Below are 14,029 nucleotides of genomic sequence, written 5' to 3' on the forward strand. Positions count from 1 at the left end.
TTAATAAACACCAGCCGGAAACCAAAGAAGTAGAAGGCCTTTTGTGTGTTGGTCAGTGTTTCCAGAATACCTTCAGTAATGAGGGTCAACAGGACCAAGTACAGGACCGTGGTCAGTATGAAGATCACTGTCAGCACCAGGGAAATGTACGTCTTACGTCGAGCCAATCCCGGCGTTTTGTTCTTGTGACGGCTAGTCGTCCTTTCCACGCGTTTTATTGATGCTTTCTTGACGTCAGAACAGGTTGTTTCGTTATCGGTGACGTAACCGGCATGTGTATTGTCGCTCGTGTTACCGGCATTTCTTCCGGTTGACCCGACTTCGTTAATGGTTGATACGCTTGCTGATTTTGACACTTTCCTAGGCGCATCAGAAGCGTAGCCGGCGTCGCTGTTGTCCTTTGACGTTTTTGTCTGTGTCATCATGACAATATGTGAGACCTCCTTGGGGCTCTTCCGTTTTTTTATCATCCTGTTTAGGATTTTTCTAGAAATTAGCACATACAGAATAAGCATTATTAACATGTTTGTACCAAGAATCACTTCCACTGACATAGTATAGTTGTACGGCATGTTGGAGTTGACGTACGCCATGTCTTTCTCACAAACCGTTACAGTGACGTTCCTTCCTACGTACAGTACGACGTCGCTGTGGGTTCCCCAGAGGAACGCCACCGGCAGGGCGATGAAGAATGCAGATGCGTAGATGAGGAAGCAGAGGACGAGTGCCTGCCGGGGACGTATCTGCAAGCCGAAAGGAAAACACACCTTTCGGTGACGGTCCACCGCGATTACGCATAAGCAGAGAGCCTCGCCGGAGACGGTAAACATATTGAAGAACGACTTGACCTTACAGACGGTAGGAAGCGGGTACGTGTACCAGAACTGCTGGGTCACAATTTCCCCCGGCATCGTCGTGACCGTGCTGGTAAAGTCCAGGCAGGCGAGACACAGGACGAAATATCGGAAGTTGCAGTGACGATAGCGAAACAGGAATACGTAAAGGACCAGCAGGTTCCCAAAGATGCCAATGACCGCTTCAATTCCGACGAAAACTGAGACGGCGGTTACGGATGCCCGCATTTCATCATTTAGCATATCCACTAACTCATCATCCGTCAGGCGTATCATGGCGGCGCTGTTGTAAGGTGTGGCGTAGTTGATGGTCATGGTCTTACGATCATCTTCGCACGACTAGTTGTTCTTATTATCCAGTTTACGAGTGTTTGACATCTATACTGTGTTCTGTTATACAGCTGGTGACAACTGACCACATAATTTAGTCTCAAAGTTTGAACTAAGTATACAACTATCAAATAATCTGTAAAATATGATTTCGAAGAGTCGGGCACAACATTATTATTATTTTATATTTTTCATATTGTTTTCATGTACTTTTTGTTTTTGGTAGTTTTTGAAAATGTTATGTTTTTATTTTACTTCCGACGGGATAATATACTGTATTAAAAGAGCATGGATCTCAAGATTGACACAACCAGGTTATAGTGTTTCAAAGCGGTTAATAAAGCGCCATTAAATTTCATCTTTAATTTTATTTTTTCGTTCATTTGATCACGATTCTACTTGTTATTGACTTATTACTCATCATTGAATAATTACGGATACGCGTATATTACATGTCTGTTATTGTACATGTATCCACTTACAGCTGTCACATTTGGGCAGTTGAGCTTCCGGAACGGAATGACAACTTGTACAGAGGATATAATTTAACCGGATAAGAATTTAAATGTCATGAGAAAATCAAATCAATGTGATCATATCGGATTTACAATAAACATGCAGCTATACAGCTGTTATTTCTAATACAGCTGTAGAGCGCTCCTCCATTTACAGCTGTAGCTAAATTTGTTTTACTTTTGTAGTTAGTACGCTTTTGAGCAACTTGGTATGGCGTAGATAAAAGTATTTCCGGACCAGTCATATTCACCTCACAGGATATGTCTTTGAACGTCACGACTATAAGCACGACCGTCGGAAGTTTTTTACGACTTATCTCACGACTCACCGTGAATTCCCACGACAAGTAATATACGAGTATAGTTGTGCGATTAGACGTGTAGTCTGTCACCTTTTCATCATCGTACTTTCGCGTAATCATCATCATAGTTTTTGTGATTCCGCGTTTTCATCATCGTACTATCTAGTATCGCGTTTCAGATCAACACATTCACAGACACTTGCCCTAACGGCATTCCGTAGATGTGTTAGTAGTGTAACCTGATTGGTAAAGGCTAAAAGATATACACTGATCTACTATAACCTCATAAGGTAGGTTTACCATGTTTTTTGCACCTTTCTTTCCAAAAAACAACAACTAGGTATCCTTCATAAGAACCATCGTTGTCGACCTTTATTCATCCTTTTTTGGTATATCAAAACCACAGGCATCTGAATCATTGTTTGTCACTAAAATATTGTTTAAAACCATTTTGGGTACATACAATGAGATAAACAACACATCTGAAGATATTTAGTGTCTTTGATATACAAAAAAGAAACAAGGTATGTAACTCAAACTTACCCGATTTCACGGTAGAGTCCAGTTTTATGTAAATTTCTCAACCAACATATAAACAATCCATTTTTAAATAAGTGACATGGAAAGAAGAGTCAATTACCTTTAAAATGGTATGCGATATGTTGGTATAACTATATTGTCTTTAGACAAACAAGCATAATTCAATGTCAAATTCTCATGTTTTTCTTTAGTCGGACAGAGTACAGCAACTTAAGCATTCAGTTTTACTTCAATTTTCCCCGTGTAAACAGTACTAAACACAGACCTATTAAAGTTATTTTATGCTTCAGTGTACAGATAAATTAATTCCATTCCATAATATCACGAAAAGACTAACATCACAATGTTAGAAACAACTGTATCAGTCTTTAAACTAAATCCTCTTTAAATTTCGTAGGCACCCGGCCATTTTACCGACAAGCGCCCAGATGATGTCATTGACATGTACATTTAACATATTTGTACCGGCTTGAATGTGAGCCACACAAGCTTGGATGGGTCAAATACTCTTCTTTGGAGGTTGATCAGAAACATCTGAGCGCTGTCAGGAAAATGTCCGCCTCAAACAAAATTTTAAAGTGGATTTAATTTGAAGACTGATACGGTTCTTTCTTAAACTGTGGTGTTAGTCTTATTGTGATATAAAGGAATGGAATTAATTTATCTGTACACTGAAGCATAAAATAACCTTAATAGGTCTGTGTTCAGTACTGTTTACACGGGGAAAATTGAAGATTTTAATTTGCTGTACTCTTTCCGACTAAAGAAAAACACGAGAATTTGACATTGAATTATGCTTGTTTGTCTAAAGACAATATAGTTATACCAACATATCGCATACCATTTTAAAGGTAATTGACTCTTCTTTCCATGTCACTTATTTAAAAATGGATTGTTTATATGTTGGTTGAGAAATTTACATAAAACTGGACTCTACCGTGAAATCGGGTAAGTTTGAGTTACATACCTTGTTTCTTTTTTGTATATCAAAGACACTAAATGTCTTCAGATGTGTTGTTTATCTCATTGTATGTACCCAAAATGGTTTTAAACAATAGAAGAAGAAGAAGAAGATTTTATTAACTATAAGCTTACAGCCCATCAGTTACATATAATATAAACATGTACAGTATATAAACATTTCCGATAGAACAACTTTCAAAATCAATCATAATGTATAAACAAAGTAAAGTTATATCACATTTGCTTTAAATACTGAAAAATAGTTAGTGGAGAAAAGTGTCTAATGTCTAAACTGACGCATTTCAAAGCCCTTATAGACAAAACAACATAGTTTTCTAATAGTAGTTACATTTTCGCTCGAAATCAGTTCGATAAATTTAGGAATATTTGGATTGCGCCAATAATATCGCTTAATGTATAAGATTCTTAATTCATGATATAAAGGACATTCTAAGAGAAAATGGAATTCATCTTCAAGGGTATTACAAAGTTGGCATTTTCGTTCATTTCTTGGAATTATCTGGGGCTTGTGCCATCTGCCCATTTCTATTTCTAATCTGTGTGATGCTACTCTTAGTCGTGTTAAAGCTGTTCTGAATTTATTGTTTTGTATGGTGTCTAAATATGAGTGATAATTAAAATTTGCAAATAGTATGTATGTTGACGCTCTTGATGACTCTCGTAATTCTTCATTCCATTTTTGCATGAAACAGTCTCTAGCCCTCATCTTAAAGGTGTGTATAAAATATTTTGTATTTACAACCCCTTGGTTAAGCCAAACTTCAGCGAATCCCATAGATTCTAACAGATTTTTAACTTTAATTGCCCAATTTATTTCCGTTGCGTTGTTTTGTATATCAGTTAACATCGAGTTATATGTAAGTCGGATGAATTTTCTTTCATCCGTCATTGTTATTTTCAACCAAAAGCGGATGATTGATGTCAATCTATGGACATACAATGGGACTCTACCTAATTCTCCATATATAAAGTTGTTTTGCGTTGAAAGTTTAACGCCTAATAGTGTTTTTAAAAAATGGAGGTGGATTTTTTCAAGTCCATCTGCTTTCGAAAAACCCCATACTTCTGAACCATAATTAAGTATTGGAGTTATTAATTTATCGAATAATGATAAGACGTGGCTTACTTTCAAATTTGTAAATGTTGATAAGTATTTTTTAAGTTTAAATATGGCTTTGAGCGCTTGACCTCCAAGGGCTTCAAACGTTTTATTAAATGAGCCCCCAGTGGAAAAAGTTATTCCAAGGTATGTAAACTGATTTACTATTTCTATTTCTTTATTATCATAAAAGAATTTTAAATTATTTCTTAATCTGCCCCCTTTCCGAAACACCATAATCTTTGTTTTTTCAATATTAACAACTAATTTCCATTTCTGACAATAATTTTGTAAAATATTCAAGCCATTTTGTAGGTCTTCCTCTGAATTGGAAAATATAACGATATCATCGGCATACAATAATAGCAGTAGTTTGAGTGTGTTAATATTAAGACCTTGGAACCCTTTTAGTAAGAATTCTTCTTCTAAGTCATTAATATACATAGAAAATATAAATGGAGACAAGCAGTCCCCCTGACGTGTCCCTATTGAACATTTAAATGTCTCACTTAGCTCATTTTGAAATTTTATGCTTGATTTTACATTGCAATATAACGACTGTATAGTATTCATCATGTTGCCACGTATGCCGTATTTAATTAGTTTGTAAAATATATTACCCCTTAATAATAAATCAAATGCTTTGGTAAAGTCAACAAAACATACATACAGTTTGTTGTTCTGTTTAAGAATACTTTCAATGATATTACTAAAGACATATATATTGTCAATCGTACCCATATTTTTTCTGAAACCGGCTTGTGACTCGGTGTAAACATAGTAATTTTCTGCCCATGTATTCAATCTATTATTATTTTAGTGACAATGATTCATATGCCTGTGATCAAAACATTGGTATTTATAGTGGTATTGTATTCGGGAGTAAGAGAGCATCATTAAATAGTTTTCAAAAGCTGTGAATAATAGACGAGCAGAGTGGCGCAGTAGAAGCGTGCTGGGCCTAGAGGTCCGTGGATCGAAACCACGCTCTGCTAGATTTTTTGCACCAAGGCTTGTTATGATCTAGATATATAAATAAGCGTACAAACGAAATCAAAAATCGAAGCAACATTGTGTTACAGTTATCATTGAACTGAGGACTCAAAAACATATTTTTACATGTATCTTTAGATATAAAATGCGGCCAAAACTACACAAATATTTAGATTTCCAAGACCCCTGACAACCAGGGTGAGAAACCAAGCCTGACCATTAGGGTGAGGAACCAAGCCTGACAACCAGGGTGAGGAACCAAGCCTGACCACCAGGGTTAGGAACCAAGCCTAACAACCAGGGTGAGGAACCAAGCCTGACAACCAGGGTGAGAAACCAAGCATGACAACCAGGGTGAGGAACCAAGCCTGGCCACCAGGGTGAGGAACCAAGCCTGACAACCAAGGTGAGGAACCAAGCCTTAGAACCAGGGTGGTGAACCAAGCCTGTCAAAAAGGGTGGTGAACCAAGCCTGACCACCAGGGTGAGGAACCAAGCCTGACAACCAGGGTGGTGAACCAAGCCTGACAACCAGGGTGGTGAACCAAGCCTGACCACCAGGGTGAGGAACCAAACCTGACAACCAGGGTGAGGAACCAAGCCTGGCAACCAGGGTGAGGAACCAAGCCTGACAACCAGTGTGAGGAACCAAGCCTGACAACCAGGGTGGTGAACCAAGCCTGACAACCAAGCCTGACCACCAGGGTGAGGAACCAAGCCTGACAACCAGGGTGAGGAACCAAGCCTGACCACCAGGGTGAGTAACCAAGCCTGACCACCAGGGTGATGAACCAAGCCTGACAACCAGGGTGAGAAACCAAGCCTGAAAACCAGGGTGAGGAACCAAGCCTGACCACCAGGGTGAGGAACCAAGCCTGACAACCAGGGTGAGGAACCAAGCCTGACAACCAGGGTGGTGAATCAAGCCTGACAACCAGGGTGAGGAACCAAGCCTGACAACCAGGGTGAGGAACCAAGCCTGACAACCAGGTTGAGGAACCAAGTGACGTCAAAGGGGTTCTCACATGGGTCAGCACGGGTTACAAGCAATGTAAACAAACATGTAAATGACGTTTATTTCTAAATAACCTTTTTGGCAGAAAATATATGCACAAAAATCGTAGCCTTTAGGATTACACTATTTTTTGGTTTACACTTATATAAAGCTCTTTTAGATCAATTTCGTAACCATATAATGCTTGAATTGAGTTTCGTGTTCTATATATTGAAAACAATTGCAGATAATTCTATAACTATCCACTTCGATCCTACGAGGGAAAGGTTATACTGGCAATTTATCGATTTTCATTCCTTTGAACGTATTTTGTTACTCAGTAAAGTTAAGCCCTCGGCCAAATATTGAAATGGATGTTTCAGACATTGAAATAAACGTCAGCGAACTGAATACGAGCAGAGTGGTGCAGTGGAAGCGTGCTGGGCCCTTAACCCAGAGGTCCGTGGATCGAAACCACGCTCTGCTAGATTTAGCACCACTGCTAGTTATGACAGTTGATACAGATATATAAATGAACTTTCAAACAATATAAAGAGTCAAAGCTAGATTATGTTTAATCGGTATAAATATTTTAAACTGATGACCAAAAGCCATATCTTTATATGATTATATTCTTTAGAAAAAAAGAAAATTATGCATCCAAAACTTCACACATATATCTAGATTTTATAGACTCAAGACACTATCAAAATGCGATGAAAATACACGGATATGAAACTGCATTTGAATATGACAGGTAAAGTAAGTTTGGAAATAAAGTTAATTTTCATAAGAGACAGAAATTCATTCAGGGGCCGAAACGTCTCGAGTCAATTACATTAAGGGGACGAAATGACAGGGCCGAAACGCCTAAGGGACCTATTTGGTAGTAAGCCGATTTCCTTTCCATTAAAAGAAATTTGAATATTGAAATGTATTGCATCAGGCAGTTTAGTAATTTAAATAATTATCAAAAACGGAGGACGTCATAGCAGAGTGGCGCAGTGGAAGCGTGCTGGGCCCATAACCCAGAGGTCCGTGGATCGAAACCACGCTCTGCTAGATTTTTGCACCACTGATTTTTCTGAGTATTATCCAAAGTACAGAGTAAGGAAAAAGTAAACGATGCCAATTGATTTGCCTTCAGTAATTTTGTTCATCGGAAAAACAACGCCCTAGGCCAAATATTGCAATATAGTGCATCAGGTAGATGATCGATTAATATGATGGTCAACAAACTATCACTGTTGGACGAGCAGAGTGGCGCAGTGGAAGCGTGCTGGGCCCATAACCCAGAGCTCCGTGGATCGAAACCACGCTCTGCAATATTTTTGCACCGATGTTTTTATCACCTAGATGTATATACAATATAGCAATTATAAAAGCATGACTGTGTTTAATCTGGTGCATTCTGTGGGTTCTGAGGTGCTTTATCTATTACTGGAAAATGAACAGTTTTAGGATCATGAAGTCAAGTACGCATACTGCAACTTTGGCTGATTTTTTTTTGGTCAGAATCATGTGGATTCAGGCGCGTACTCGCGTATAGGCAGCTACGCGCATGTGTAACAAGTATTCATTTTTGTTTCGATTTAAATGATGTTTGGCCATTTAAAACAAAGCCCTTGGTCAAACAATCAGCAATATAAATAAATTCAATATTCGTCGGGGGCTGTTAGTAGAACAAGCAAGCGTGCTGGGCCCACAGCCCATAGGTGCGTGGATTGAAACCACGCTCTGCTAGAGTTTTGCACGGACGCCTTTAATAGTTTTATTCAGACACACATGTAGACATACTGTCCATGTGTATACATTTGAGAAATAATATATATAAGTTGTCAAGAGATCAGTGCATTTTTTTATAATATACAGAACATATATGACATCGCATAGAATTCCTAACTTATACCTTTTGTATACATGTTCTAGTAAAATCAATACATGACAATATATGACAGCGAGAGATCGGTGTGAAATAACGTTTATATAGGCTATTACTAGTCATAATAATAATGAAACTAAACTAAACTAAATGCACAATTTACATACAGGGCTAAATTTCTATTCACTTGAACATTTTCGGATAGTTTTCAAAAGTCCAGATAAAAAAACCGCATATAAATGACCTCTCAACAACACACACAAATATCAATAACATCCGATACACAATCCCTGCGTCAGATTTGGCGTTGACCATGTGTCAGCCAATGAGGTCTTATTCTAAGTCATTTATATGACCTGAATTAAAATCTGAACGATTAAAAAGGGCTCGTTCGCTACGCCCACTCCGCCCATTCTTAATCATTAAGGTTCCAATTCCTGTCATCTAACTATAACATAGAATAGAACATAGCTGTTCTGTACACTGACAACGATTAAATAATGTCATTTTCATTAAACTTGGCAGGAAGTAAACGGGCACCTGTTTCCCGCGCTTTTTAAGGCGATGTGTGAAACATGTTTATTATTGTTATTTTCTGTAACGCATTGATTTATCTTTCAGTTCTAGCTGATAAATGAAATATATTTGAACGAAAATAATAAAACTTCAATTTTGTTTACCAAGGTTGTTTTTCAAAGCCATCGTAGTTAGCGAAAACTGCCGAAGTCATTCATTGATTTACATAATGGGCGGAGTTATTCGTGTCATTGAGTTTGACTGCTGCTAATTGACACAGTTACTTGTCAGATCCAGATCGATAATCACTTGTCATTTCAGGCGTTAATTACTGTACACATGTGTTTATATACTTTAATTGAATTAAGTTTCAATAAACAGAAAATAATTGAATAAACAAACATTCATCACATCGCTTGCGGTTCTGAATCGCATATCGCTTTTTGATCATCGTAAATTTCGGCGAATTTGATTTCGTTTATCTTGTCGAAGTCGCCGCGGTCTAGAAAACATTTACATGATTGGTCAACAGACATTCTCAGGCTTCTGTGATAATGACGTCACATGCTGACATGCGCAAACGGGCTTTTCGGAAACACGGGACAGGTGCATGATCGATTTAATAATGCATATGATAAGGTTTGAACTTGAACCAAACTGACTTGCTTAACATATCGAGTTTGCGTTTGCATGTAATGCATTTCGTATTTTCTGAATTTGACTCCCATTTATCGATTTAGCAACCGCTTAATTTGAACCAACACTGTGTTCGCGTTTGGAATAAAAATGGCAAATGCGAAAACAATTAACTGTTAAGATCATGTACCAATATAAATAACGAAACAGAAAATGAAGAAATTAAAGCTGTTGAAGTCAGGAAAAAATGCAAAACAAAAGAAAGTTTGTTTTTCTTGTTTATTTTTATCGCTAATAACAACAATAAATAACATCCCGGGCGTGGTTGGGTTGCTGCAGACCGTGTGGCGTTTCTTGATGTGCGGGCCCGGGGAAGAATTATTACAGATTCCTGAAAATAGACATAATATTGAAACATTGAATTAAATTATAGAACAAGTAATATTTGTCTGCTGAATTGTTTTATGTATTTAACACTGATATTTGAAATGAAAGATTTTGAATACAACATTGATTCATGCAAAATATGCATTTCTTTTACTGACTGTGTACATACTGATACAACCACACACACAATATATTGTGGCTTGCATCGTTACGAGGTATTTGATATAATTATTTTAAACATGCAGTGCTCATACTTTCTACGCTATTTTTTTTACGAAAACACACACCATATCTTGCTGTTCATCACTACAAGACTTGTTATGCAATTATTTGATGCATATTTAATAACATGTTGTGCGTCGAATCAATGTTTGCAATTTGTATTTGGCCTATAACGAAAATAACCCTGAAATTATACGATATTCCCTGTTTATGACCAACGTCGATTTAAAAATGCATTTGCGAAAAAATCAAAACGTTGAAAGGCGGTTATAGATCACTAACAGTACTCACTATTAGTGTTATTTAACCCTCGAGTGTCGAGTTGACGAGGATGATCTGGTCCTGGGTGCCGGAGTTGCCAGAGAGCAGAGGGAACAACACCAACAGGAGCAGCAGGGGGACTAGGGAAGGGAAAAGGGGTGATATGTTTATATTAAATAAAACCTCACTAATCCTTGACAAAACGTTAGGCTGATTAGTTCCCTTAAACTATACAATAGACAAAGTTATACAGTACAGTGCCAATCTAAACCCGGAGACTGAAGAAAGAACGTTTGAATTCCGTTATTCAGATTATTTTCCAATATCATTCAATAGAGAGAATATCTGGTTTGAGAAAATATAATTTGAGATATATAAGAGTGCTACTCACGGAATGATCCAATGCCACTTCCGGAGCCACCGGCGGCTGGGACGGGCACAAAGGCAGCGCTCTGGCCGATACCGAATGAAGCGCCTCCGTATCCGTAGCTGGAGCCAGATCCGTATGATGCACCACCGCCCAAGCCGTAGCCAGACCCTGCACCGTATCCGGAACCGTACGAATCCCCGCCGTAGCCGCCGTATCCACCGAGACTGGAAATTCCACCACCATAGCCGCCGTATCCGCCACCCATGCCCCAGCTGTCATCATTTCCCCACTCGTCGGCGAGAGCAATTCCGACTACGGCGGAGAGGGCGACGGCAACGAAAGCTGTGATCTTCATGGTGGAGCTGCAAGTGAGTTACAATTCTAATGTTAGAAAAATATATGCTTTAATAATTATGTTCAATAAAAGAGTGAAAGAATAATGATATATTTCAATATAAATATAGTGAATAAGGTTAAAACACAATAAATTGTTAAAACTTTCGTAGTAAACGACTGGACGGTTTGCCATCCTCTACACATACATGTAAAAACACCATTTTTAAAGAATGACCCTTTTATTATAGTGTTAACAGATTTTACATCCAGAAACCTTCCCTTTTAAAAATTACATTTGAATTTCTTTCAGTTTAATATGCATCATATACAAAGCAGTTATAATTGAATTGTGCATTAATTAAAAATTAATTCGAAAAATTAAGCATTCAAGTTTTTATTCCGAATGTGTTAACTATCACAATTTAATACTTACTGTTTGTATGACTTGAAAATTCAAAGTAATATTTTTCAGAAAAATCAATCGTTATATACCCGGGTAAAACGTTACTAGACAGGAAATTGTATAACGCGCAATACATAGACAACGTTTTGCCTCGCGGTCACAACGGCGACGTAACGTAAGGAACAACGCTTTGACGTTTAGATCACCGTCGGCGTTATCTGTTATACTCTACGTACAAACTACGTGCATTTGCAGTGGAATGAAAACAGAATAAATATCCATTCGATTCAGTAGCAATTACACTTTCTTCGGGATTTAATTATCAGTATGTATTACTTTATTATTTTAATTTTTTTTGCTTTATCTATTACTTTTCAAAACCGATAAGTTTCTTATCACATTGAGGATGTTTTATTTTTCGAATTAATTTTAATTAATGGCGTTATTTTAATATTATTGGTTGTGTTTGATAAACATTGAATTAAAGATGCACTCTTACTCCAAAATAAGATTTACCACATTTAATAATATTGTTTTAATATTCCAAAAAGGATGACTAAATGTCGAAAACAATGGTTCTTATGAAGGATACTGAGTTTAATTTGAAAGAAATGAGGTTAATCAAGGTATTTCTACCATATGAGACGATTGTGTAGATCACAGTAAATCTTTTAGCATTCACCAATCATTTAATATTTTTACACTTTCTGCTAGTAAAAACACGGTTAAAATCTTGTTATCAGTAATTTATATTTTACATAAATGCATTATTTAGTAAGTAGTTAATAGCTAATCCGTCAAAATTGATGTTTGTTATACATGTGTATTTATTGATTTTGAATAAGAGTGTCACTTAAAAAGTAAATAAACAGTGGTTTTAGTAGGAAGGTGTTTGACTGTATCTTCTTTAAAACTGCACTCTCACAGATTGACATTTCTGACAACTCTTGTTTGTTTGTTTTTTGTTGTTTTTTTTGTCTTTGAATGAACCAATTTTTGCGTAAATATCTGGAAATCAGTCATATAAGGCTGGTGAAAAAGTATCAGATAGCAGTTTTAAACATTAACGTTCGAAAATTGAAGTTTTGTGGTTAAAAGCGTTACTAACGCTTTAAGAAAAATTAGTAAACATGGAAACCTGCGATCTGATTTTTTGTTAGCAGTTTTATATCACTAGTTTCCGGACATTAACGCAAAAATGTAGTTCTAAGACAAAAGATAAAAAAGTTGTCGAAGCGGTCAATCTGCAAGAGTGCAGCTTTAATAAAAAATATGACTGAAAGTGACATTAAAAAAAGTTCATTTTTAAATATGCGCTAGGTCTAGAAGTTAGCAAATGGATAGTTGTATTCTAGGACGTTAAATTTTGTATATTGTATGTGAACCTAATTTGTTATATTTTTATAATGTTATTTCATATCAGTGTTGGCCCTTCTTTTTCATACTCATTTAAGGATTTAAAATATTAATTGTTTCTCCGACAGCTCCACCATGAAGATCACAGCTTTCGTTGCCGTCGCCCTGTCCGCCGTCGTCGGAATTGCTCTCGCCGACGAGTGGGGAAATGATGACAGCTGGGGCATGGGTGGCGGATATGGCGGCTATGGTGGCGGGATTTCCAGTCTCGGCGGATACGGCGGCTACGGTGGGGATTCGTACGGTTCCGGGTCTGGCTACGGCATGGGCGGTGGTGCATCGTACGGTTCTGGTTATGGTTCCGGATACGGATCTGGCTCCAGCTACGGTTACGGAGGCGCTTCATTCGGTATCGGCCAGAGCGCCGCCTTTGTGCCCGTCCCAGCCGCTGGCGGCTCCGGAAGTGGCATTGGATCATTCCGTGAGTAAAACTTTTCTGTAACTCTATTTTTGAAACGAAACAGTCTAACATTATCTAAAATGACCAGTAACGACATTTATTGTGTTAATAACTAAATTCAAAGGCCAAGACTCGGCTTTTAGTTAGCACTGTACTGTAAATGTCGAAAGCAAAGAAATATGAATATGTCTAACGCACAGTTTAAGTGAAATTATCAACCCGAACATTTTTCATAAATATATAAATATCTCCCCCTTTTTCCCTCCGCAGTGCCCCTGCTGCTCTTGTTGGTGCTGTTCCCTCTGCTCTCCGGCAACTCCGGCACCCAGGACCAGATCATCCTTGTCAACTCCACACTCGAGGGTTAAATAACACTAAAAGTGAGTACTGTTGTTTTTCTATCGCGTAGATATTCGTAAATACATCTGTTAATCGACGTTGGTCAATAATCAGAGGTGTGGTAAATATTCATTATTGACGTTTTAAGCAGAATACAAATTGCAATATTCCATACACACCACTATACGTCATAAAACGTGCATCAAACAATTAAATTACAATTCTCGTCATGATGCAAAACAAGATCACA

The 14,029-nt window shown here is 37.6% G+C and overlaps 2 protein-coding genes and 2 non-coding genes across 4 annotated transcripts in view; 3 read left to right on the plus strand and 1 right to left on the minus strand.

The window, feature by feature from the left end:
• LOC128224496 (probable G-protein coupled receptor 19) overlaps positions 1-1,204 on the minus strand; it is a 4,000-nt gene extending 2,796 nt beyond the window's left edge. Inside the window, exon 1 of the mRNA XM_052934344.1 lies at positions 1-1,204. This exon is cut by the window's left edge and continues 585 nt beyond it. Within this exon, the coding sequence (XP_052790304.1) occupies positions 1-1,169 (1,169 nt within the window). The 5' untranslated portion in view covers positions 1,170-1,204.
• A 5,822-nt stretch (positions 1,205-7,026) lies between these two features.
• On the plus strand, positions 7,027-7,098 carry Trnak-cuu (transfer RNA lysine (anticodon CUU)). Its single transcript has one exon. It is a non-coding gene; the product is annotated as a tRNA-Lys (tRNA).
• A 503-nt stretch (positions 7,099-7,601) lies between these two features.
• Positions 7,602-7,673, plus strand: Trnam-cau (transfer RNA methionine (anticodon CAU)). The gene has a single exon. It is a non-coding gene; the product is annotated as a tRNA-Met (tRNA).
• A 5,442-nt stretch (positions 7,674-13,115) lies between these two features.
• LOC128223433 (uncharacterized) lies at positions 13,116-13,808 on the plus strand. Its single transcript, XM_052932714.1, has 2 exons — positions 13,116-13,461; positions 13,711-13,808. The coding sequence occupies exons 1-2, from the start codon at positions 13,116-13,118 to the stop codon at positions 13,806-13,808; spliced, it is 444 nt and encodes a 147-aa protein (XP_052788674.1).
• The last annotated feature ends 221 nt before the right edge of the window (positions 13,809-14,029 follow it).

This window comes from Mya arenaria, chromosome 17 (assembly GCF_026914265.1).
Source record: "Mya arenaria isolate MELC-2E11 chromosome 17, ASM2691426v1".
Lineage (NCBI taxonomy): Eukaryota > Metazoa > Mollusca > Bivalvia > Myida > Myidae > Mya > Mya arenaria.